The sequence below is a fragment of the Zootoca vivipara genome, chromosome 9, assembly GCF_963506605.1.
Source record: "Zootoca vivipara chromosome 9, rZooViv1.1, whole genome shotgun sequence".
Taxonomy (NCBI): Eukaryota; Metazoa; Chordata; class Lepidosauria; order Squamata; family Lacertidae; genus Zootoca; species Zootoca vivipara.
Genome location: NC_083284.1, coordinates 21,146,542 through 21,173,997, shown reverse-complemented (window position 1 = coordinate 21,173,997; position 27,456 = coordinate 21,146,542). Strand labels below are relative to the sequence as shown.

The window sequence follows — 27,456 nt, the reverse complement described above, 5'->3', positions numbered from 1 at the left end:
TGGCTTCTTGTTATCCACAATACAGCTGTGAAATTAGGTGCAAAGTAGAATTTATCTCATCCTTATTCTCATATTTTTCAGGTAGGGTATATCTTGGTTTTCTGTCCTTCAATAGTTTCTTTCTTGTACCTCATTCCTGCACGTGGTCAAAACTTGTCCCAGTACCATGAAGTGGATTCAGACTTAAACCTTTTCTCCCCCAATTTTCAGTTCAGGTTGCTATTCTAGTTGTTAAGTGTGTTAGGATCAATGGATTGAGTGTGGGCGGGGCAACGGGGGGGGGACAGAAAGTCACTGGGATTTGCTTATTACAGCATTTTATGAGAATAGAGAAAATTGAGTGGTTGTCATTCCTCATACATAATGTTCTGTAACCGTGGTTGTGGAATACTTTCCTTCCTTCTCTTACTAACATGGTAATTGGTTAGACCTTGTGGAATGAAGATCCTGTAAGGTTAGGCTATGGGATAATGTTCTCATTAGTGGCTCATGTTTCCCTCCTCCCCTAGAATGAATGGATATGAACTGGGTCAGAGTTGCAAAAATAATTTGTGAGCTTCCTCAGATTGGTGATGGATTCAATCAAAGGCAAATGTAGGGTATGATTCTAGAAAAAGCAGTAAACTAAGCCTTGCAGTTCCCTATTGTACACTGACTACAGTGGTGCCTCGCTAGACGAATTTAATTCGTTCCACGGGTCTTTACTTATAACGAAAAATTCGTCTAGCGAATCCCATAGGAATGCATTGAATTTTTTTCGATTTTTTTTTTTTTGCCCATAGGAACGCATTAATTGAATTTTAATGCATTCCTATGGGAAACAGTGATTCGCTAGATGAATTTTTCGTAAAACGAATTCGTCTAGCGAGGCAACCTCCGCTCGAAAAATCCTTTCGTTAAGTGGAAATTTTGTTAAGCAGGGCATTCGTTAAGCGAGGCACCACTGTATTCCTTGTTTTTATAGAAGCCATCATGCATGTTTAGCTCTTGCTCATCGTACTTGAGACATTACTGACCCTGAGATGCAGAGGCTTTCAATAAATTTTGCATTGTCTTAGAATCATAGAATCATAGAGTTGGAAGGACCATCTATTCCAACCCCCTACAATGCAGGAATCTCACTGAAGCATCCCTGGCAGATTGCTATACAACCTCTGCTTAAAACCTCCAAGGAAGGAGAGTCCCCCACCTTCCAAGGAGTCTGTTCCACTGTAGAACAGTTCTTACAGTAAGAAAGTTCTTTCTGATGTTTAATCAGAGTCTCCTTTCTTGTACCTTGAATCGATGGGTCTTATCTGTGTTCTGATTGCGGGAGGCCAGGGGGTGGCAGGAAGCAAGGGGTGACTTATTTTGCTTATTGGTAGAAATATGAAAGTTTGTGTGCAAGGTCTCCCCTGGTAGAATGTGTTGCTCATCATTACCAGCTGGACAGTCTTGGTGATGAGACACACATTGTGTGCTGAGAAATGAAGCTACAGATAGTCCTTGTACACGGAAAACAAGAAGGGAAGCTAAAGTCACTTAATCAGCATAGCAACCTGAGGACCTTGGTTGCCTTGTATCGGAGAGGAGGTGATCACAATACTAATAGAGTAAGGAAATAAGACCCATGGAGGAAATTGCAAAGAAAGTTGCCGTATTCACATAGCTATGAAACGTGACTCAGAGGCAAAAATGTGCTTCTTTCATTTATTTTGTAAAGATGCTGTACAGGGGTAGGAGTTTTGTGTTCTTTTGTAGCCTGGAACCATTATTCTGTTTTCTTTCCAAGTTGTTTCCTCATTGCTGATTGAGATATTCAAATAAAATGGTTGAACAGCTAAGTCATAAGAAGGTTGCATAGCTCGTGCTGTGCCATGGTGAAATCAGCAACAACTTTACTCCTACCTACACAGAACTGCCCACACACTCCTGGAACGCTCAGTGGGAGTTTAACTAGGTACAGTTGGACCTGTGTAATTAGCTTACATTTTCCCAAACCTTTTCTGAGCTGTAAAATGTCAAACATTTAGCTTTTAAATGGAGCCACCATGGTGCCTGAAACATCAGGAGCCAGGAAACTGTTTCTTTTCAAATACAAAGTAAATGTGCATAGAACACTTGTATTAAGCTACAGGTAACAATTGTAACACGGCTTGAATGTCACAGCACTGTGGTTATTCTGTACCAAAAAGGGAAGGGAAAGGAAAGGAAAGAGGGGGAGGGAACCACCACCACCTTGCATTTGGCAAATCACAAAAGAGCTGGGCTTCAGTGCTGTTAAGGAGTTTTGTTTTGGGGATGTTTCAAAGTGCTTTAGGCTATTTTTTCTCGAAGAGATTGAAAGAAATTCATTTGAAGTTTCAGAGTCCAGTACATATGGCTCTGTGGGATGAAGCTTTGATACTCCCCAACCACGCCCCCCCTTCTTCTTCTGGCATGCCTGTGAGTAGGAGAAAGCAAGGGGATTTCTTCCCCAGCTTAACCAAAGAAGTTGGTGTGCTGTTCTGGAAGATGTGAGGTATTTAAATATGGATTGTTGCTGAAGAGGACAATTTCTTGTGGGAGAGCAATTTTGTCATCAAATCTTGCAATAACTCCTACTTAGGACACGAGATTCTATAGGAAGGCTTTCCAGAGTCTTCAAGGGGGTGGGGGGCGTGGGACAAAACCCTGCTGTGTGAACCTCTTCAAGTACAGCCAGGATTTAATAAGGAGACAAATATTTTCTGCCCTGAGGCAGACTGACCCCTTGAAAGAGATTCCCAGGATGTGATTAAATGACCCCAAAGGAAAAACCCTAGGAAATCTATTACTTAATTTTAGAGTTCATATACTTCTCTTCATTCAAAAGGAGCCTAGAGCAGTGTGCATTTTAGCAAAAACACCACCACTTACAACAATAATTAAAACATATTCAAAAACAATGGTTCTGAACTACACAACATGTAGTTAAACTGTGGAACTCACTACCACAAGAAGTAGTGAGGGGCTCCAACTTGGATGACTTCAAAAGAAGATTTGACAAGTTTATGGAGAATAAGGCTATCATTGGCTATTGGCCAGGATAACCATGCTCTACCTTGAAGGGAGATGGCGTCTGTGTCTCTCTAGAGACAATGGAGTGTGCCTCTGGGGGTGAAGCCAAACGTTAGCAGCACCGAAGTGACCTCCCCAGGGAGCAAGCCTCGGCAATGTGTATGGAGGTCCTGGGCTGCCCAGATGACAAGACCCGCCCCCCTCGGCTTCCCTGATGGAAAGCAAAGCAATACATTTGGCACCAGCTTGGCTGCAGAAGTTGCCAGAAGGAAGTGTACAAGGTCCCACCCAACGGTATTAGGGACTCCATTCTGGATTTGTTTAGGGTTTACTCCTTAGCCTTTTCTTCTTCTGAAGATGCCCCACAAGGCAGCAAGTATGGGGTTTTCCTCTGGGTTCACCTTTCTCACAAATGAGTATAGCTGCAAAGTTTAGGATCAGAGTGTTCCTTCTCCTAGATGGGCTCCCTTCCCAGATTGGCGAGCCCCATCTGCCCCTCACTTCCCTCTGCAACACTTGCAGTAACCTCATTCTTGACCACTGGACCCACTATTGGTCTCTTCCTCTGTCTATGGTTGGCTAGGTGATGTTGCGCTAGATGGGCTATTGGCTTTATGCAAGAAGCTCCTATGTTCTTCTATTCAGTACTTGTATATTCATCTAAACCCAGGCATAGGCAACCTTGGCTCTCCAGATGTTTTGGAACTACAACTCCCATGATCCCTGACCACTGCCCCTGTTAGCTAGGGATCATGGGAGTTGTAGTTCCAAAACATCTGGAGAGCCAAAGTTGCCTATGCCTGATCTAAACCTTGACAGAACAGTGGCATTTTCCATTACAGCATGGTACTATTGGGGAGGGATCTGTTGTTCAGTGTTTCCAGCGATGCTTTCTGCTGAATTAATTGTTCCTATAATGGCTTTTCAATGGAGTGTAGTTGTTCTTTGTTCAATATCTAATAAAAGCAAAATCTGTCAACGCACTGCTTGGAAGCTTATGGAACAAACTTGGGTGGGACACTAAGTTCAAAAGCAAATTCCACTGATGGAGGTCAGGAAGTTGTAATCAGCTTTTCCAGATGTAATCCTGCATGTGCTAGTCTACACTTAAAGGGATTTTGGTTGAGCCTGGCTGTTTCCCTGGGTTTTTAAAAATGTTATTAATAACCGTAGTCAAAACAATTGACATGAAAAACAGGAGATAATGTGTGCATGTAAGGCTACGTAATCTACATTCGCTTGGCTCCAGTGGTATCCTAGCATGAGCAGAAAGATGCATCTGTTCACCAAAGGGGGTCTCTGATTTCAGCTCCTGTTCCACACTGAAAAACATTCAAGTGGGTCCCCTGACTCTGTGAATCACGGGAGGAATCACGGGAGACTGCAGGGAATTTTACATTTCCTAAGCAGGATTCTGTTCGCTCTTCTTTGGACCCTAGCTGTCATTTCTTTACGCATGTGTGCATGTAAACTCTCTCTCTCTCTCTCTCTCTCTCTCTCTCTCTCTCTCTCTCTCTCTCTCTCTCTCTCTCTCACACACACACACACACACACACACACACACACACATTTTTGTATCAATTTATTTACACTTGGTGTAAGAAGAAAGCATGCATTAGAATAACCACCAGAGCTTTAGGTACAGGCCTTAATAAAGAACTGAGTGACTAGATCAGTCTTTGTCAGCCCAACCCTGTGCCCTCCAGATGTTGTTGATCTACAACTCCCACTACCGCTGGCCACTGGCTGCGCTTTCAGGGGCTGATTAAAGTTGCAGTACAAAGCACTAGCAGGCTACCTGTTTGGGGAAGGCCACACTTTTTATTAATACCAAATGCAGCTTGTGGAATGTCTTGCTCCATAATTTATTAGCATAACCGTCCCCCACCCCCTTAAATAATTCTTATGCTCACTTTGTTGGTCAGGATGAGACACTTGTACTCCAAGGAACTTTGGTCTTGTGTATGGCAGGATTATAGGAGACTGCCTTATACTGAGTCAGACCACTGGCCTCTCTGCTTTAGTCCTGTTCACATGGACTGGCAAGGTTTAAGACCGGGAGCCTTTCCCAGCTACATCTGGAGATGCTGGGGACTGAACTTTGGTTCAATCCTTTTGCAACAAGTATGTCAGCCAAGTATGGTGGTCAGAAGGATCTTCAAAATCAAGTGTGTGCTTGTTGTGTTGGCCATGATTTTATTTCCATTCCTTAGAACGGTATGCACATTTCTGCACATGTTACTTGCCTATCTACAACTGTGCAAGTAGATTTCTTTTCCTTTGGCCTGAGCATGGTGCTAGAAAACCAATGGAAAACCTCCACAAGTTTTGTGTTCATTGGTCTTATTTTTGAAACTTCATGTCAAATAAAGATTTTGCTTATTCATTTGTTTAATTGTATAGTATCATCAGACTGCATGGTGCATTTCAGTGTAGCCACAAGAAAACAGGTATTCCATCTATGCATCTTTGGGCAATTCTCTAGTGTAGCACTTTGTTTGGCAGACTTATCTACTATAAGTGGGCTGTGACTATGCTGTTTCTTAGCAACCATGGACTGTAATGACTCACTTTCTACGTACTGTATGTCACCTGTAACAAGCAACTCTGCAAAATAAGTCTAAAATAGCTGTTACTTCACAGCAATTGTTCTCTGCAAATATGCCTTCATCTTTCTCTTTTGAGCAGGTGAAAAAAATCATGTTTTAATTATGTCTAGTTGGCAGCAGGTATGGCATTTTTATATTTTAAAAAACCCCACTGATTTGCCGTCTGTACAGTGCTTTTCTCCATGTGCATCTCAAAAGAATTAATCTGGAAAATAAGATAATTGGCTACTTCAGTAGTATTATATTTGAACCAAATGCCCAAGACATTTGTAGACATGAGATGTTACTTATTTGTTAAGGGTATAACATTTCAAAAGGTTATAAAATGCCAGGTGGTTTAGTAGACATCATTTTGGAATGGAGAAATTTTGGGGGAATTGTGCTTTCAGTTAGGATTCACCCAGGCGGCCCAGGTTCAACTCCCTGTATGGGAAAGAGTTGCTTTTTATCATCCTAGTGGGACAGCAGCGAAACTGCTAGCACATTTGCAAAGCTAAGCAGGGTCCAGTACATAGCTGCCAAGTCCCGGTTAGAAAAATACGGGATATAAACCTATTTAAACATTTGCCTGCATTGTCTGTTAGAGATGAACTAGGATGTAACTAGACTAGCTCTTTACATCTTCTCAGGTGCATCAGGGGTACTACTGGGCAGGAAAAAACCAAAACCAAAATCATGCATGCCTCTGCTAGTCCTATCCTGTTCGGCTTGAGTCATTGAGCTGGTGCAGACCACAGTAGCCTGTGATTCTTGCCCTCCTACACAAAGTTCTTAACCAAAGCCTTTTTCAAGTCTTCTGATGTGAGGCAGGGAGTGGGATGTTCCTACTGTGCATGTGTTTGTTTGCACATCTACAGTGTGCACATGTGCATGAACCTCTCCGTTGCAGGCATGGAAATGGTGGAGTTGAGTCTGGTGCCTCCACCCATTCTGGGAACACCAGATTATGTGATAGAGAAGCTGGGATATTTGAAAAGGACTCAAAGTTAATGCCGGCAAGGGGTTTCAACCCAGGTTCAAATCTTGGTTAATAGCAAGCCCTGATTAAGGAAGCAGAAGCATGCTGCTTCTACCTAAGCTTATTATTTCTGGGGGAAGGGGAACAACCATTGCCCGTTTGAAAATAGCCACTACCTAATAGCCGCAGTGGTGTTGTGGGTTAAACCACAGAGCCTAGGGCTTGCCGATCAGAAGGTCAGCGGTTCAAATCCCCACGATGGGGTGAGCTCCTGTTGCTCGGTCCCAGCTCCTGCCAACCTAGCAGTTCGAAAGCATGTCAAAGTGCAAGTAGATAAATAGGTACTGCTACAGCGGGAAGGTAAACGGCGTTTCCGTGTGCTGCTCTGGTTTGCCAGAAGCAGCTTTGTAAAGCTGTATGCCGGCTCCCTTGGCCAATAACGCGAGATGAGTGCTGCAACCCCAGAGTCTGTCACGTCTGGACCTAATGGTCAGGGTTCCCTTTACCTTTTAATAGCCGCGGTACGTATTTGCTGCTTTCAGGAAAAAGTGAGAAAGCATTGCAAAGCTTGACTGGCCAGTTCTTTTTAGGTTGCAAATGACCAACAGGCCAGTAAAAAATGTTTGTTGAGTTGCTCACTTTGCTTGAAAGACTGCTGTGTTTCTCTTTTAGCAAACAGGCACAGAAGGAAGTATTTGTTCAGCTTCGTTTCTGTTGACTTTGTTAAACTGCTGTGGGGGCACTCATGGCTCAAGAGATGACGTATGGACAGGCACCCCGAGTCACAAATATTAATATGCTTTGTTGAATCTGTACAACCTGCTCATGGGAGGCTGGCTTCTTTGGCATGAACTAACTTAATTAAGCTTAAACAATCTGAAGAAGAAGAAAATGACACTTGCCTTTCACTCTCTTCCTGACATCCAACTAATCTCAGCTGTTATTGTAAATTCTGTTTGTTGTCTTTGGCTAGCTACTGGGAAATTCAAGTGAGGAGCACATGGTGGCACTTGGTTGTGTTTCTTACAAGAAGGATGAGGTGAAAAAATGTCTTTGTTTTCAACTTGTTGCAATATCATCTGGGGAACCAGAAGCCCAAGGGGCAGAATCTACAGAGTTAAAAGGCAATCCCCAGGAGTTCCTCTTTGTTCTGATCCCTAAGGGAGATACCACATGCAGGTTGAGTAGAAATGACTAGACCTTTTCTCTAGTTCAGGTGCTGTGCAATAGTGAAATACTATTTAAACAGCCCAATGAGCTGTTTCCCCCCCCTTTTTTTACCCTAGAGCTGCTGCATATTTACAAAAAGAAGTTAAAAGTGATTTTTGTAAAGTGGAATACTAAAACTTCCCCTAGCTGGGAGTTTCTTCACTGCAGAAGCTTTCAGAAGGTGGTCTGCTGTCCTTAGAAAAAGTTAGGAACATAGGAAGCCATCTGATGCTGAGTCAGACCTTCACCCAGATAGATTAGTCCTGTCCGCAATAGATGTCAGTGGTTCTCTAGGATTTCAGACAGAATTCTCTCCCAGCCCCACAAGGAGATGCCAGGGGTTGAATCTGGGGTCTTCTGCAAGCAAAGCAGATGTTCTGCCACTGAGGGTATGCCTTTACCCCTAAGCTAAACACTGCTAGAAGAACCACTTCACGTGTCGACTTTGTTCATTTTTCCTGCTCCTCTATTGAGTGTTCTGATAAATGGCCATTTTAGCTTTACTCCTTAAGCGTTTGTTTGTTTTTTTAAAAAAATTGTGTTGTCCAAGTTCTCTAAAATAATCAGCGTAGCAAAACTTTTATGGCTCTGTTATCACCAGTTACTGCTGTCAGGAGTGATCTCTTTATTTTAATCTTGGCCAAGGATTATCAGAGAGTGCCCCCCCTCATTTTATTGCCATTTGGACCCCTCCCCCTTTTTTACTTTATACCCACGTACCTTCTAGCTAAGGAAAACATCTCACTCTTCTGATAAAATGAAAGCTTATGCTGCAATACATTGTTAGTCTTCCAAGTGTAACAGGATTCTTTGCTGTGTTTTCTGAAGCAAGTTAGCAGGCTTGCTCTGCAGGAAGTTGTGTTCTCCATGTTTCTCCCGTTTTTGAGAGTTTCCACCTGGAAGAATAGTTATTCCAGGTGACTAAACTCTGCATAGTGAAGGAATTAATACTGCCCTCTCTTGGTACTGGCATGAATTGCATTTTAATGCCATTTGGTTTTTATTATTTTAATAAGCTTTATGCTAATGCAATGTGTGGTGCACCATGCCTATATAGTGATTCTATTAGCGACCAGGTTAACAGGAAGCAAGTGTTCAGCCTTTTAAAACAACAACAACAACAACAACCTTTGTGCTAATAAATTTGTTAATCATTTGCAGCTGGAAAATATTTTTAATTGGCTAGCCGCATATGTTAGCAGTTTGTTTAGTGCTTTCAGTTTTGGAGCAACACTACTGTGCTATGTTTTCAAACACAGTTTTCTTTTTAAGAAACCCAGCAACAATGTCGCTGCTGCTCAACCACTCTTTAATGGTACAAATCAGCATGGCTTTCTTAGACTTTGTATTATTGAACCTTGACCTCAAGACTGGACTACTGCAAAACACTCTACATGGGGCTTCCCTTAAGCCAGTGTTTCTCAAACTGGGGCCTCCAGTTGTTGTTGGACTACAACTCCCATCATCCCTAGCTTGCAGGACCAGTGGTCAGGGATGGTGATGGGAGTTATAGTCCAACAAAAGTTTGAGAAACACTGCTTTAGACTTAAGCTGGAAGCTGCAGCTGGAGCAGATTGTAGCAGCTGCAATGGGTACCCCCATTGACACCATATTACACCTGTGCAGAAGGAGCTGCACTGGTTGCCAGTATGCTACTGGGCACATTTCAACGCCCTGCTTCTAGAAATTAAAGCCCTGAACAAACAACTTGGGACTAGAATATCTCAGGTGCTCCATTTCCAACTGGATCCTGCCTGACAGCTGCACTCCTCAGATGGGGTTGTGCTGATAGTACAATAGGTGTGCTTAGCCTGTTCTAGAAACCAGGCTTTTAGAATTGCAACTTTCAGCTTTCTGGAATAAACGAGCAGCAAAAATCAGACAGGCACCTAACATGATGATGTTTACATTTTTTTGTTTAGGAAGCTTTAACCCAATCAACTGTGGAAGAGCAATTTTATATTGGGTGAAATTGTTTCACTGTTTTCAGAATTTGTATGGATGGTTTAATTCTTTTTAGAGCCCGTGTTCCTCGTTTTATTCCATTTTTTTTTCTGTTTTCATCACTTTGACGGCTTTATGCCAGGAAGCGGCCTATAAATTTGCCCAATAGTAACAATCATTAATAAACATGTTAAAATGTATATGGCATAATGTCACAAACAAAATAATATTGTGGTTATTCCATGCTAGCCTGCCGTTTTTTCTCTCCAGACATGTGATTAAATGATAATGAAGCATAATTACTGGTCTGCTCTAAAAAAATGAAAAAAAAAATGGTGACAACTATAAATAACCTTCGACTTCTGAAAACAAAACAACAGTTCTGACTGAAATAGTGGGATGAGAGGTTTTAGTCTTCCTGTTTCATAAATCAATGAGCCAAGGCAGATTTCAAATAAAAATATAAATAGAAGTAGCTGTTGGAATGGATAGGGTACCTTGCAGAAGTTTTAGTTCCTTTACTTGTAGTTTCCCTGCATTGTAAATTGGCCGACAGTTGTAGAAAGCTTTGAACAGATGTCAGAAGTCCATCCCTGCTAAAACGATTCCTTCTTTGCATTTAATCTCACTAGAAGCATCAATCAAATATGCCAGCCAGCTCAGTCTTATCCCTCCAATCCTTGAGGATGGCATTAGCTAAACAGTGGGGTGAGCCAACCCTCCCCCCCCCCATTTTGTTGTTGTGTTATGTTTTAGTGTGTGTAGTGTGTGTGTGGTCCTGCGTTCCTGCTATACATGCTGATTCCCACCCCAGGTCCAATATCCTATCACAATTATCACTAAATAGAGTGATAGCCAAGACTAAGGCAGAACCAGCCATTATGAACAACAGTGAAGAGGGAGGGGGAAAGACCAGTGACGACTGGAAAAGGTAGAAGGGAGCTGAGAATCAGGCCTCATCTGCACTATACATTTAAAGCAGCAGCATACCTCATTAAACAGTCATGGCCTTCCCCCGAAGAATCCTGGGAACTGTAGATTGTTAAGGGTGCTGACAGTTGTAGAGACCCTTGTTCCTGCCACAGAGCTCCAATTCCCAGAGTGATTTAACTGTCAAGTCCCTCTTCACCAAGAACTTGGGGAATCGTAGCTCTGCGTAACAAACTGCACATGTAACAAACTGCAGTTCACAGGATTCTTTGTGGGAAGCCACAGCTGATACAATGCTGCTTTAAATGTAGAGTGCAGATGAGGTCCGAGTCTCGGTGTGGATGGGGCCTCTACATGCCTCATGTAGAATCGTGCTGCTTTATGCGTAGACATTTGTAGAATTTAATATTCAGCATGGTTGTTCGTAGTCGAGTCGTCAGGTCAGGCTGTGTATCTGCGTTGGACCTTGTATGTGTACATACATGCATGCATGTAGAAAAAGGATTGTCCTTGTGTTCAGCATAAGCTTAACTGGAAGCCAGGTTGTCTTGTTATAATGTTAGGAAGTGAAAGGAGAAAACAACAGTACATGTGATGTGTGCCAATAATTGTGGTGTGTTCCCCTCTGCTGGCACCGCAGAGGGTTTTTAATTAAGAACCTTATTCCCATAACTATGTTGAGAACATCAGCAATGATGCTGACATAGCCAGCACTAAACAAAAATATTAACTGTTTCTGCAGCGTGCTGCTGCCTGGTGATTCTTGGTCAGTGACTGGGGGCGGGGGACAACCAGCGCTGAATTCTGATGCAAGTCAGAATGCAGGCAGCTCAGCCACCTCCTTCTTAGCTTGATGATGGAGAAATAAAAACTCAGTTCTGTCCTGTTAAGTCAGCTGGTCTGCCTTCCTTTCCTGTTCCACTCCTCACTGAGGAGGCAGTTTGGTGTCATGGTCCGATCCCTAGCATGGTGAGAATGATGGTGTTCGGAGGAGCGGTTTAGATTTGTTTGACACTGTGGAAATGTTTTAGGACAAGCTAGGTCTATGCAGAAAGGGGTTGGCTTCACTTTGCACAGGGAGTAACCAGACCTTTTGGCACTTAAAATAAAAATAAGAAGGCAGAGCAGCTTTTAAACTGATTGTGGGGAGGAAAGCCGACAGGAGCTTAAAATGGATGAAAATTTGGATTGCGTAGAACTAGGCATTGTGAGTGTGGGGAGCAAGATAGCAATTCAGAGAGGCCCAAAGGCTGCATGTCGAAACACAAGTAAAGAGTGAGACTGCGTACAGGATTTTCTACAGTAATGCTGGAAGCCTCCAAGCCAAGATGGGTAAAGTGGAGTGCTTGGTATTTGGGGGCATAGCAGTTACAGATACAGCAAGCAAAACAGAAACCTGGTGGCGTATAAGAGAACCAGTAAAAAGGTAAAGGGACCCCTGACCATTAGGTCCAGTCGCGGACCACTCTGGGTTTGGATGTACTGGAGGTGATATTCCTCTGTAAGTCAGAGAGGGCATTGAGTCCAGCGAGCTAGAAATCCCGAAAAGGCAGGCACACTAAATTATGTACAGTAAAGATGATGCACCTCTGCATAAGCTCAGTACAAGCAAATCAGCACAAATGTTCAATAAACAGGAGCCAACCATTTCAATGAGTCTCTGGCTCCCTGCTTGCATCCTTTACTCCCATACAGTATGGGGGAAAGTGCCACCTGAAATGGCTCTTTAAGATGCAGAAGCTTCAAGTGCTGTTGCTACGTAGCTCTGGAACTTACAAATATTTGTTTGGGGATGTCCTCCATTTGGTGAGGCTGGCCTATACATATCGTAGATAGACTAGTTCTGAATCCTCCCCAGAGCTTTTCATTCACTTTTCTTTAATCTGACCCAACCACAGCAGCGGCAGCTTGGATGAGTATAATTACCCTGCAGCTGGCAAGGCAGGCAGCCTCTAATGCCACTCCAATTTAGCTGCTTGGGAAAAGGGGGTTAAGCTGGGATAATGCTACATCTTGATCCTTGAAACTGAGACCATCACCTCTCTTGCTTTTCTGCTGGGAGCAAGAAAGTGAAAGCGGCAGTATCACATGAGTTCTGTAAAGCCTATCACTGCTGTGTGACAATGGGAGGCTTTGCACTAAACCCTTGATGGGAGAACATCTTTAATGTTGGAGTCAGTGCCCAGAACATCAGAATTGTCATTCTCATAGAATTATAGCATTGGTAGGGCCCAGCTCTGCTCACTGTAGGATCTACAGTGCAGGATGCAGCCACGGCATTCCTGAGAGAGGGTTGTCCACCCAGCCTCTATGTAAATGCATTCAGAGAGGGCGCACCCACCACCTCCTAAGACAGTAGACCAGACCCTACTGCTTATAGGGAGCTTCTCCTAGTGTTAAAGCAAAATCTGTTTCCCTGTTATTTCCATCCAGGGGCTCCAGCCCAGCTCTGTGGATAAACAGCAAACAAGTTGGCTCCATCTTCTACATGATAGCCCTTATTTGCTCTCTTGTCTCCCATCAGTCTTCTCTTCCCCTTGCTGGTCTATAATTGTTTATATAGTTTACACGTCTTTTCAAGAGCGGTGTGTTTGCACTTATTGATGTTTTGCTAGAGCTGCCTTACGTCCTGTAGGGTCTGTGATTTACCACCTTGGATGCATTTTGTGTGGTTGAAGAAATACCCTTTGGTAGAGCCAAACATTGCCAAGGGAAAGAGGAAAGTCCATAGTAGCCACAGTTACCTATCTTGAACTTGAGTAGTTTTTGGTTAAGGTTTCGAAGCTTTGAAAAGGACATACCTTCTGTCTTCCCTGACCCATAGCTAAGATGCATGGGCTAGCCATCGTTGTCTTTTCAGGGTGAGAGCAGGGTGGGATGAGAGCAGCTGGCCAGAGTGGCTGGGGCAACCCAGTCAAGTGGGAGGGGTATAACTAACAAAATATTATTCTTATGGGATTTAGTTAAGATTTTAAACTAAAGTTAAATTGCTAGGGATTACAAAGTATACATAAGTGCTCAAGAAGCCTACTGACTATAGAGGAGGAAACAGTCTTATTGCCTGACAGTCTAATAAATACGGAAAGTTTATGAAAGCCAAATTGGTTACCGGTAGTTTTAAAAAAAACTTTGTTTTTATTGGGACTAATGGGTTTGCTTGGTGTATTGAATCCATCTGTCTTTGTTCTTGCAGCTGTCCCATTTCCTCCAAGCCATCGGCTCACAGCAAAGGAAGTGTTTGACAATGATGGAAAGCCCCGTGTGGATATCCTAAAGGCACACCTTATGAAGGAAGGAAGGCTGGAAGAGAGTGTTGCTTTGAGAATAATAACAGAGGGTGCTTCAATTCTCCGCCAGGAAAAAAACTTGCTGGATATAGATGCCCCAGTTACTGGTAGGTACAAATAACAACGGCAAAATAACAGGAATTCTGATGCAATGTGATCATAAAACATTTATTGTACATAGCACAAAGGGCATTAAAAAGTGTAAGGGTGACTCCCTACAGGGAGCCAGCCCCCATCATCCTAACGTCCCCCTCGTCAAGCACAGGGAGCAGCAGTGGGTCTGAAGCAGCCAGGGGGGAAGGCAGAAACTTGGAGGGAGAGAGCAGCCAGCGTGCGGAACGATGGGAAAGCCCAGGGGAGGAGAAATGTAGGCACGGGCTCCGGGATGCTGGACAGCCATTGTACCACTTTGGCCAGGAGGAGGCTGAGAGGGCATCGCTCCTTCCAGTGCAAGAGTTAAGGAGAGCACCGTGACGCAGGTCAAGGGGGAGGCGTTTTGGGGTGCCCTGACTACTTTGCTGGCGTAGGAACAGACGTACGCCATTGCCGGATTCTGCTTCGGACTGAGAGGTCATGTTTTAAGCTATCTCTGCACTGTAAATACAATGCACAATAAAAGTCTTTAAAGACAAACTGGACTCAAGCGGAGTTACTCTAGAGTAGCCACAATGACCCTCTGACAAAAAGGATTCTGATCCCTGTTGTATTGGAATGGGGGTAGTTCAGTCCATTCTATATTTCTATTCTTTATATTAGACTAGCCTTGAGTGGGACAGAAAGACGTTTGCTCTCTAGGTAGGAAAGTGCACAGGAATTGTTTCATTAGGGCCCTATGTCAAGTCACAGAACTGCTCTTCTATGGGGCAACATAACCAGTTTCTTCAAAGGTGCTCCTTAGTTATTTTAGTTAATTAAATTTATATATCACTTCACAAATCCCAAAGGAGCTCCAGAGCAATTTACAAGACAATAGAATACAGAAATGAAATATAAATAGAACATCTGTTTGAACAAAATAGGTACAGCTATACTAAAAGTTTTCATCCGAAGATTCACTTAAGGATGTAAAATATCCATCCTCTTCCAGCATGCGCATGAACATCAGAAACAAGGACTCGAAAGCCAAACCATTAGTGCTGTCCAAATGCTTGGGAGAATAAAAATGTCAGCTTAAAAAAGCCTTTAAAATCTTTTTTCTGACAATAGTGCGCAAGACTGCTTAAGCAGTTCTTTGGGGTAAAAATGAAAAAAATAAAAAATAAAAATAAAATATTTGTCCCTGAAGGAGGGCAATGTTGTGACTTGAAATGCATTCCTCTACAACTTTGATATCTTTCCTCTCCATTGTTTCCTGTACCATCACATTTCCTCACTTCCTCTGGCCTGCACAATCTGTAACCCAGTGTGCTGATCCCAACCCACCATCCATGTAGAGTGGAATAGTAAACCTTTTCTATGTGCTCTTTTACTGGGACTGCAGAAATGGTGCGGGGGGGGGGGGGTTATTAAGCACCTGGTAGACTGAAATACATGACTGGTGGGGTCTTTGTTCTTTGTGGTGAATATTGTGTTCGTCTTGCTGGGTAACAAGGTGCGCTGCATGACTTTTGAGAACCTGATGATAGATAATGTATCTTGAGTGCATGTGGCTGTGTGTATATATGTACAGTGGTGCCTCGCAAGACGAATTTAATTCAATTGGTTAACCAATTGACGAATTTAAGTCAATTGGTTTTGCGAAAAATTCGTCTTGTGGATCCCATAGGAATGCATTGAATTATTATTATTATTATTATTATTATTATTATTATTATTATTTTGCCCATAGGAACGCATTAATTGAATTTCAATGCATTCCTATGGGAAACTGCGATTCGCTAGACGATTTTTTCACAAAATGAATTCGTCTTGCGTGGCAACCTCCGATCGCAAAACCCATTCGTCTAGCGAAAAATTCGTCTAGCAGGGCATTTGTCTAGCGTGGTACCACTGTATAAGGAAACATCTTCTTGATGGTTTATATGGACTCTTCTGAAAAAGGTCACCTATATCTGCCAAATAAGGAGGTCCACTAAGCAATGATATTATTTACATCAAGTCATCAATGCACACAATGTTTTACAAAGTAAACAGAAGCTGCAGAGGTTGGTCCTTGCCCCAGCAAGTTTTCCATTCACAACTGAACCTGTGCACAGTGATGCCATTCCCCAAACCCAGCAGAGCAGCACACACACTTAAACATCAATCCAAACAGCTGCTGTCACTGAAGATGCATGGAGCCACGAGTGCATGCACAGCCTGGTAGCTCAAAGAGGCAGCAGCACCAGAAGGGGGGCAGGCAGATGGTGGTTGGGGAGGCAGATCAGGCCTGATGCTAGCCAGGGCCAGCTTGAGAGAGCTAGGTATGTTTAGCCTGGAGAAGAGAAGGTTAAGGGGTGATATGATAGCCATGTTCAAATATATAAAAGGATGTCATATAGAAGAGGGTGAAAGGTTGTTTTTTGCTGCTCCAGAGAAGCGGACATGGAGCAATGGATTCAAGCTACAAGAAAGAAGATTCCACCTAAACATTAGGAAGAACTTCCTGACAGTAAGAGCTGTTCGACAGTGGAATTTGCTGCCAAGGAGTGTGGTGGGGTCTCCTTCTTTGGAGGTCTTTAAGCGGCGGCTTGACAGTCATCTGTCAAGAATGCTTTGATGGTGTTTCCTGCTTGGCAGGGGGTTGGACTGGATGGCCCTTGTGGTCTCTTCCAACTCTATGATTCTATGATTCGTCACCCATTCTGTGGGTAGAAGAAGAGTCTGTGCTGATGGAGTGACCCAGAGGTGGCTGGCTGTCTGAGCCTGCAAAGCCATGCACAGTCTAGCTTAAGAGGGGGAGGGGGAGTTTGGGTTGCAGCTTTGGTGATTTGCTTCCATGGGAAAAGGAAAATGGTGATTCTCATGAAAGAAGACAGTTAATACCAAAAAAAGAGAAAGAAATGTTAAAAGAAATAACAAATGAGGGGAAAGGAAAAAACAATGACAACAAAACGTTGCCAAGGGAATTAATGAATTGTGCTTGGTTAAAGAACCCGATTTTGCCCTAGGCAGAGAGAACTTTCCCACCCAGTCATTAATTTGCATGAAACAATTTGTGCCTTGATCTTTCTATCTTAATTGTCTTCTTCTTTTGGTTGTGTATCTGAATGGAAATGCATTTGCTTCGTCCGCTGCGTGCCTTTCGGAGAGTGCAGTTCAGCAGAAAGTTCTTCTGCAGAAACCCTGTTGAATTGAGGCAGTTTTGTAAAAGTTGCAGAGTGTAGCTCCCATTCATTTCAGCGGGATTTATGGGGTGAATTTCCTGGTGGGTTGTGCCCTTTTAGTTTTCAAACCATGGCTCTGTAGTCTATATTTTCCTGTAAACAGATCATTTCTGAGGATGTAATGAGATGTGCATAAAACAATGAAGAAGGGGGGGGAAATCCTCAGTAATTCCTAAATAATTAATCTAGCCTTACTGAGGATGGCTGTATTGACCTTCCATATGTAGCATACTTCCTCTGAACACCAGCTGTTGGAAGCAACCATGGGAAGGGATGTTGCCTTCAAACCCTGTCTCTCAACTTCTCATAGGCAGCTGGTGGGTCACTGTAGGAATCCGCGTACCCAACTAGATGGGTCGCTAGTCTCCATCATTGTTCTTCTTACGCTCTGCACAGTTGGTTCATTTGTTTTCCCTTTAAAGGTGGCTGATAACCTTCTAAAAATGGCTGTAAAACCTGTTGTACATTAGGAACTTCTACTGGTTCAGTTGCAGGGCTGTTCTGTTCTGCCTCTCAGTTTCATGCTCCAACATAACTGCTGTATAGTCAGCATTTAGGATTGTGCCTATATTGCTTCCTCCCCGTTGTCAATAGAGTGATTTTGGGATGGTCCATAAGAAAGCAATGCTATCCAGTATCCTCTTACCCATCTCTGTCCATTTCCCCGCCACCAATCTCACCTGTATTACAGCTTTGTAGATCTGCTGTGGATCACATTTGAATATGGTGGTGGTTTCTGGTTCTGTGCCAATGTGCCAGTAGACCAGCTTTTAGCAATGAGACAATGCAGAAGTGGGTGTACGTTGCACTGGTGCAGCCAACCTGGCACTGCCCATGTTTTTGTGGGCAAAGTGGCCCCCTGGTGAAGAAAAAGTGGCCCTCTTTAGTGCAGGCACTTGGAGCCAAGTTCTGCTGAAATTTACAAGACTCACTTCTTAGGAAATACTGGGCTTAACAAAAGTCTTGTAAGGAGCTATAGTGGAGGAAGCTTGATTGGGGGTAAGAACATTTTTTAACACCTGCATGCTGTCTGTGTATATCAAGTTAAGCCAGAAGCTCAAAGAGACCTTCAGAAACTGCTTTACATTTTTTATATAAACTGAGCATGTACAAACCCTTCTTCTCCCAGTGCAGGATTTCTGTTGTGTTGGTTTCCCTCCCTCATTCTCTGTGCATTCTAGTTTTAAATTACTTCATTGAATCTTCTGGGGCTCCCTTGGGAAATTATTGCAGTGGCTAATAGACCTTGGTTTCTAAATGTTTCCTGATGTTCAGCTTAAATTTTCCTCTGCTCAGTTTCATCCAGTTGCCAGTATCAAAGCGAGCAGATTGCAACTGGCTGCTATTGCAATATCGGCAGGGATTTTGCAAGTGATCAATAGCTGCCGTAATAAAGAAGTTTCACAAATGAGTTGTACAAAAGCCAGTATGACTGCCAAATGAATTGAAATGTTAATATCAGATATTCAAATGTTGTTGGTGAGGAGACAAAGCAGGCTGAACTCTGAGCAAATGTCCTGAGGGGGAAAAGTAGATTTATACTTCATTAGTATGAAAACACATATTTGCTCCTGCTCAATTAATAAAGGACAGCCTCTTCAACTCTTAAAGATACAAATAGATCAGCCAATCTGTACAACATCGTGTGATATAAATATATGAATTATATTGGGTCTCCTGGATATTACTGATGAAGTGGTATACAAATTGTTGAAATGAATAAATATAATGTGAATAAAGTGAAGGAGCTTGTGACCATGTGTGTGTGTGACAGAAACATCCAGCAACTTATGTAATCGAGTTTAGCTGCTTCTTAATACCATTTTATGTTTTTATCCTCTAAATAGGACATTGCCTCCATTTTAAGAATATCTTCCACAGTGTATATAGGCTTGTGTATTATCAGATATGGAAAACCACAATATGCTATGCAAATTAAGTAGACTTGCTCCACTATCATTTGTGTGATTTTATTTTTTCATAAACATTTTTAGACTTTCAGTTTATTTAAACACTTTTGGGGCTGGGATTTGGTGGCACTAATGAGGAACAGAAGTAAATGGAGTGTGAGAAATTCATAGAACAGGGATGGGGAACCAGTGGTCTTCCAGATGTTGTTGGACCACAACTCCCATCATCCCTTTGCATTGGTCATGCTGGCAGGGGCTGATGGGATGTGGAATAAAACAGACTGAGACAGCAACAACTTTTGGCAATTTTCCCCCTTGGGATAGGAATATGGTGCTATCCAGGACACTGAACCCTACTCAAAAAATCTTATTCACGCCCACTTCAACAATGCCCAAAGGGCAAGAAATCTGATTCACTTTCAAGGAAAGGGAAAGGAAGGTTGGAGGGTGGGGTTGATGCCACATTCCATAATAGAAAGTGTGTGTTGTGCAAAGATATGCTGAATATGCACAATGTCAAATATTGCCACCATGCTTATATGCAGCTCTTTTCTTTGGTATATCGCAATTCATGTGTGGCTTTTGCTGTTTTATTCTAAGCAGCAATCACTAAGCTTTTGAGCATGGTATCCAAGGTGGAGATGAAAATTTTGCATGTAATTGTTGAGCCCACGCAGGGATTCAAGAGATGAAACTGAGATGACTTGGCTGGCTGAGCTTCATTTCGTCCATGTATGGTACCAACTGGAACAACGGGGAAGTGAGGCAACAGAGTCCATGAAACTAAGGGAGAGGCCTGAAGCCAGACATCTAAACAAAAGCAGGAAGGCATCACAGACATGTGTGTTGTACTAATTGAGAAAGTGGGTGATACAAATACTGCTCTTTTGCCAATGAAAAAGTACAGTGGTACCTCGGTTTATGAACACAATTGGTTCCGGAAGTCTGTTCATAAACTGAAGCATTCATAAACTGAAGCGAACTTTCCCATTGAAAGTAATGGAAAGTGGATTAATCTGTTCCAGACGGGTCCGCGGAGTACTCAACCTGAAGCGTACTTAACCTGAAGCATGGGTGTAATTGGTTCTGGAAGTCTGTTCATAAACTGAAGCGTTCATAAACTGAAGCAAACTTTCCCATTGAAAGTAATGGAAAGTGAACTAATGGTCCGCGGCATTCGTAAACCGAAAATTCATAAACCGAGGTGTTCATAAACCGAGGTTCCACTGTACTGGAGAGACAGGCACTCTCCTCTAATAATTAATTGTTTGTTGTTCTTAAATAAGCCAGTCCACTTTGAGAATCCTAGATTTCATACTTTTTCAGTGTCCTCACATCTTGATCTGGAGTCCTAGCAGAACAGAGCACTCGTGTCTCAGATTTTCAGTAAGCCTGCTTCTGACGCGGGCTGCTTTGGCATCAGAGATTCTGCCAAATGCTGATGTTTTCTAGTAACATCTGTTTAAAACCATCTCAAAGCCAAGAAAAGATTCAAAAATATCTCTCTCTGTCTGTCTCATTATAGTAAACAAACAAACAACACCCAAGCTTCACCAACAAATTGAAAGTAAATAAATGTTGTTAATATGATTTTGCCAAGCCAGAGGGGAAATGTCTAAAGTTCAGAATCTCTGTTCAGAAATGAAACTTAGCTGCAACTAATCCTTATCCGAAATAGCAGAGTAAACCTTTTGTTGATTGGTCTAGATGAGCACTCTGAAAAGTGAATTGTGCGCGCACGCACGCGCACACACACACACAGTCTTGCCAGAAGCCAGCTCTGTTTTCTGTGCCTTTACTCGGGTCATTTTGCTTCTCATTTTTTAAAAAAATTGCAGATGAGTTCTTTTAGGAATTAGCAGCTGGTTAATACTTTGCAAATCCTAAGATAGCACTGGCAGGTGTTGCCTAATCTCTTCTTCACAACTATTCCACCTCTGTAACATGGCCAGCGGGCCGTGATTCCCCTGAAATAGCAAGGAATTAGCAGGACAGATTCTGGACCCAGATGGGACTGCATTAAATACACTAAAAATCGAGGGATGAGAGTACTGCTACATCCACACATTTCTTGGGTTCTTCCTCATTACATTGTGTTTGTGTGTAATATATGCAATATACGCAATATAATAAACACAGTTAAAAGCAGCTCAGAAAATAATGGCAAATGAATTGAAATGAAATAAAAGGAGAAAAACATGACAGAGATCCATTCACCCAGCTAGCAAAGCTTGTCGGAACAAAGATGTCTTCAGCTGTTTCCAGAAAGTGTAGATAGTGGGAATTTAATAATAATACAGTTGTACCTCGGTTTAAGTACACAATTGGTTCCAGAAGTCTGTACTTAACCTGAAGCGTACTTACCCTGAAGCGAACTTTCGCATTGAAAGTAATGGAAAGTGGATTAATCCATTCCAGACGAGTCCACGGAAGGCAAAACACAAGTTGTAAATGTGAGATATGGATGGTCATAGCCTTTTTACTCATTAAACTGAGCTGGAAAAGTGTGTCCCACTTGCTGACCAAGCACTAGATATTCTACTTCAGCTTGGCTCAAGGCATTTCAGCCCTGTCAGCAGACTGCTTTGGGTTTGCAGGCAAAGGTTGGCACTTTCAATCTTAGTTGCTATCTCAGGTTAATATTCACTCTTTGGAATCCCCTCAATGTGGGACACATGCCAAAGTAACATTTTAATTAACTCAAAAGTGGCATCCAGCCATGAGGTAATAACCTCATCACGCAAGACATACTCGAATAAGTAAGTAGAAACTTCAGTTCTTCTAACTCCTTATTACTTGGAAGCCCCCACTGAGCACTTCCGTGATAAGAATGGAAGAATGTTTTCTGGAATGTCGGCGCCTGAGGTAGATGATGCTGAATGTGCAGGTGTGTATGCTGTGATTTTAAAAATCAACAAATTAAAATGTCTGCTCCGAAGTTTAATGCGCAAAATTAAAGGTAAAGGTAAAGGGGCCCCTGACCATCAGGTCCAGTCGTGTCCGACTCTGGGGTTGCGGCGCTCATCTCACTCTATAGGCCGAGGGAGCCGGCATTTGTCCACAGACAGCTTCCGGGTCATGTGGCCAGCATGACAAAGCTGCTTCTGGCGAACAAGAGCAGCGCATGGAAACACCGTTTACCTTCCCGCTGGAGCGGTCCCTATTTATCTACTTGCACTTGGATGTGCTTTCGAACTGCTAGGTGGGCAGGAGCTGGGACCGAGCAATGGGAGCTCACCCCGTTGCAGGGATTCAATCCACCGACCTTCTGATCCGCAAGCCCTAGACTCTGTGGTTTAACCCACAGCGCCACCTGTGCCCAATTCTTTTATAAATGCAATAACGCAAATTACTTTTTTGCGATTTTTTTTTTTGGTGGTAAGATAACTTGGATAAGAAAGAAAACAAAACGTAAGAGTATCTGATTAGGAGACACTGTAGTTAGCCCCACTGTAAGGGGAATAGTTTTGCTAGAGTTGCCTCTGTAGTGCAGATTGTTGTATGGGATGTGACTGTGACAGCAATGAGGAAGCAGCAGCCCCAATGGGCCTTGACATTAGGGGAGAACCGGGACATTATCATGATGGCTAGGGTTTCCTTGCCATTGTGAGACCAAAGGGTGAGAAATAAGACAACAGGGATATTAAAGAGCATTTCCCACCCTCGACAATGCACTTGGGAGTTGTTCAGGTAGCACATGGGTAGGCAAACTCCGGCCAGTGGACAGTCCGGGAATCAGCGTATTATTACTACATGAGTAGAATGTGTCCTTTTATTTTAAATGCACCTCTGGGTTATTTGTGGGGCCTGCCTGGTGTTTTTACATGAGTAGAATGTGTGCTTTTATTTAAAATGCATCTCTGGGTTATTTGTGAGGCATAGGAATTTGTTCATTCCCCCCCCCCCTCAAAATATAGTCTGGCCCCCCACAAGGTCTGAGGGACAATGGATCGGCCCCCTGATGAAAAAGTTTGCTGACCCCTGAGGTAGCACCTAACTCTCCCATGTACCCTTTCTGGATGATGAGCACATTGGCCAGGTCACGCTCTTGAAGCCTAGCAATATGCTTGTGGTACCTAATGGACTGTGGCTAAGATCATGGCCACTGGTCCCATCACCTCCTGGCAAATAGAAGGGGAAGAAATGGAGGCAGTGAAAGATTGGGAAAGATTGAGGGCACAAGGAGAAGGGGACGACAGAGGACAAGATGGTTGGACAGTGTTCTCCAAGCTACCAACATGAGTCTGACCAAACTGCGGGAGGGAGTGGAAGACAGGAGTGCCTGGCATGCTCTGGTCCATGGGGTCACGAAGAGTTGGACACGACTAAACGACTAAACAACAACAACAATGGTGTGTTTTTGGTCTTCCCTAGGATGCCATTGCAAGGGGCGGAGGGCAAGGAATCACTATATATTAGTTTGGCTGACTGTTCAGTGGAGCTTCTCAAAGATGAATCGTGGAGGAAGGTCTAGAACAGGCATCCCCAAACTTTGGCCCTCCAGATGTTTTGGACTACAATTCCCATCTTCCCCCACCACTTGTCCTGTTAGCTAGGGATCATGGGAGTTGTAGGCCAAAACATCTGGAGGGCTGCAGTTTGGGGATGCCTGGTCTAGAATCAATAGGCAAGAGATTCTATGATCGTTTTGGGGGCCACACCAGGGTGGGATTCTTGTCTTGAGTGGCAGCTGTTTGAGCAGGGCCGGCCCTACGGCCAGGCTGGGTGGCACAGGGCGCCTGCCCGCCAGGGGGCGCTGCACAGCTGTGCCCACCCACCCGCCGCGGAGCTGCACCCCCGGCAGCCGCGCTGTGTGCTGCGCTTGCCCGCCCGCTGTGCTGGGAAACGGGGCGGGGGCGTCAGAGGGATCCGCCGCACCAGGGCGCCAAATATACTTAAGACGGCCCTGTGTTTGGAAACACCATGTTGCTTTTTACAGAGGCGGAAGATTTGTCCAGAAGGAAACAGCTCAAAATTGAACTGGGCCACACTGGGAGGGAAGCGGGAGAAGCGGCACAAGTGTGCATCAACTGCCAAACCAACTTTCTTGATTGATCATAGAATGAATTTAATCTCATTGCTTGCCTGCATGCAAGTTGCAAGTTATGTTAATGAGTGAATAAAAGCTCCGGCTTATTTAATCCTAGCACCGGTGTCTGCCTTGTGATTTCTGTCTGCTATAAGGTGGCAGCTGACTGTCCCAGCCGCATGCAATGATCCAGCTTGGAGCGTGGCTCTGGTGCCTTGGACAGTTGGCTGCAAGAACTTGGGAAAATCCCAGAGCAGCTGTGTTTGGTCTCCAGGGCAAAATGCCACCTGCACCAGTCTTTAGCTGGCAAGCAGTCCATGGAAAGCATTAATATATCAGCTCTAGGAAAGGAAGCATTTCCTGATTACTAGCCAGTATATTCTCTGATTATGTGCTTCACCCAAATGTGCTTAAGTGTTCTTGAAGCGTAATTGTAAAAACAGGGTTAATATAGTGCTTATTTCTAAACTGCGGTTGTCTTGTTTACAATTTGATTGAACAAAATTGTTATTACTATTACATGGGATCATTAACATCGGACTTTTGAGTGACATAGGTAACAAAGAAATATGTCCCTATTTTCTGGATGTCAGTGCTTTGCAGGTATCATGTGATCATATACCAGCACATTTCCCCCAAATAAGTCCTAGCTGTTTTTGTCTGTTTCATTAAATGACCTACTAGTTCCTTTCACATCCCTGCTGGAATTGCGTTCTGGAGGTGCCATGCACTATTTTGGGGAAATTACCTCTCCATTGTAGTTTTGAACCCAGGTCCTGTATAGTGTCTCTTAGAAGGCATGCACACACTCCAAGAGGTTGCTGATGAGAAAAGTGGAGTTACAAATAACTTCAAAGAAAAATGGAAATAATAAATAAAGATGTACAGTTGTGAGAGAGAAAAGAACAATAAAAAGGGTACTTTATAGCATCCCCTCTAAGGATGCTAATGTTAATTTGATTGCTGTGGTGGAAATTGTATTTCGGCCCACTTTATCATATTAAGGAAAAACCTCTACAATAAACTGGTTGAGGATTTCTTATTGGGGTAATCCAAGTGTACCACGTGCTGTATGTTTCTGTGGGCACAGAGCAATGGAGCTGTTCTAAGACACTCTCTCATTTCTGCAGCCTGAAATACCAAAAGCATGTTGCTGTCTTTTTACTACCCCCCAAATTAATATTCTATTCAGCTGTTGAGGTTGTATCTTTTGGCCTAAGCCTACCTTTGTTGCCTGTAAGAAATAGGTGGCAGATGGAACTGACAGCAGCAGTTTGCCCTGCGTCAGAGAGTGTAGCATCACATGGGGTGATGTCAGAACAGAGGGACTCATCATTTCCATTGCACATGCAGAGCTCATCATAGAGCCTTCTGGATCGATGTGCATTGCTCTGTCAACAAATTCTGCTTAATGTGACGAGGAGGAATTTACACTGCTAAGGGAAACAGCTGGCTGAGTTACTTTGTTTGGATTTCTGCCTTTATTTTTGGCTTGCTGGGTAGGAGAGCAGGTATCTTGTATCACATCGGTTATGCCATTCCAATGTTTGTGTTAAGTGATTCAGAGAATTAATGGAAGCTAGACATGCATTTAGTATACGAGACAAATGAGCTGTCAACTGTCTGTACAAGCTGTGAGATAACTTTTGATGGCTGTAAAGGAGCCCAAATTATTATTATTAATATTATTATTTTTTAAATGCCTTGGCATTATGCAGTTCAAATGAAATTGGAAATTATGGCTTCCTACATGAACTAGGCCCAGAGACACTGAGATCTTTTCTTGTGCATCCCACAAGGAAATTGGAAGCATCTGCTTCTGTTTGAAACTATTGTTTCCTCGTGATATTCAAACTTTGGAAACTGTGGTTAATTTAAACTATGCTTTCGGAACAGGTAAGTACTTGAAACCAGTTTGATCCTGGCTGTTTTATCTTTCATTTAAATAAACCACGGCCCCCTGATTTCATGTCATAAGGAACTGGGGTTGTTGTTGTTTCAGAGGAAGCAAAACCTTTACATCTTCTCATGGGTGCAAAAGAGGAGGGATCTAGAGAACATACAACCCTAAGACTTCCCTTGGCTTGTTCACATACTGGGAAACCCATGGTTTCTCATTACATCTGAATAGGTATTGCATATCACTCAACTGTCTCAATTTAAGCGGGACTTCCTGGAATTACAGAAGCCATCCCAGTTTCTGATTGGATCACAGAATGTCTCATTTTCGGTCCAGTGCTCTGGTGCAAGTCAGCTGGCTCCTGCGAGAGCCCAGGACCAAAGAAACGAGTGGTTTTGCTGTACTAAACGTAGCCTATGCAGTGTTTTAGTTGAGCTAGCATTAACATTCTATTATGTCACTACTAAGCCCATACAGATAGTCACATTTCCTGGTGATCTCTTTTACTCCAGGGAAGCTTGAGTGTCTATCTGATTCATTGTGTCATGTAGGAGGTAAAGTTTCACTATATATTAGGTGCAAATGTGTGTTAGAATGGTCATAAAGTCAGTCAGTACTGTGCTGCACATGCAAGCGGTGTGTTTGGAAATATTCCTTTTTGCCCAGTAAGAGTAGGAACATATTGAACAAGCCAGGATGTTGTATTTTTTTTTTTTAAAAAAAAGGGGATTTAGTTTTTGAGCACACATGGAGGAAATGGCAGGCTTTAATTTGCCATTGCACCATTAACAGTATTAATTTGCTGTGTGACATCAATGATTCCGTCAGACAGTTCAGAAATCATCATTTGCCTTCTTACTGCAGCAAAAATCACCATCAGCTTTAATTGGAAAAAGAAGGATGTCCTGTTAATCTCAAATTGCTTACTTCAGAAGTGCAGTAAGATTAACAAACTTGATCAGTGTCAGAGAAAGTAGATAAATAGATAATAGGCTTGGTGATAAGTGGAGCATTTTCATAAGGTGCAGAATTCTGTACGGAATTCATAATATTTAATAACCTTACAAAAATAATTGTTTTGATTATGTGTTTTAAAAGATTAACAGTTTGGACTAAACCTGGCTTTATATTCATTTGTGGAAATATAATTAACTTAATGAATATGATTAATTCAATATAATGAAATATAACAAATTTTGCCAAAAGGGAGGTTAGTAAAAGGGGCTCTTTTCTTTTTACAAATATATACTAGTAAATTGGGACGCGGGTGGCGCTGTGGGTTAAACCACAGAGCCTAGGGCTTGCCAATCAGAAGGTCGGTGGTTTGAATCCCCATGACGGGGTGAGCTCCCGTTGC

At 43.0% G+C, this 27,456-nt stretch overlaps 1 protein-coding gene across 5 annotated transcripts in view; it reads left to right on the top strand.

Moving 5' to 3' along the window:
• Positions 1-27,456, top strand: part of PPP3CA (protein phosphatase 3 catalytic subunit alpha) — a 191,607-nt gene that overhangs the window by 78,315 nt on the left and 85,836 nt on the right. For all 5 annotated transcript variants that reach the window (XM_035112123.2, XM_035112121.2, XM_035112124.2 and 2 more), the window contains exon 2: positions 13,862-14,062. In XM_035112123.2, the coding sequence (XP_034968014.1) occupies positions 13,862-14,062 (201 nt within the window). The remainder of the gene's footprint in view (positions 1-13,861; positions 14,063-27,456) is intronic.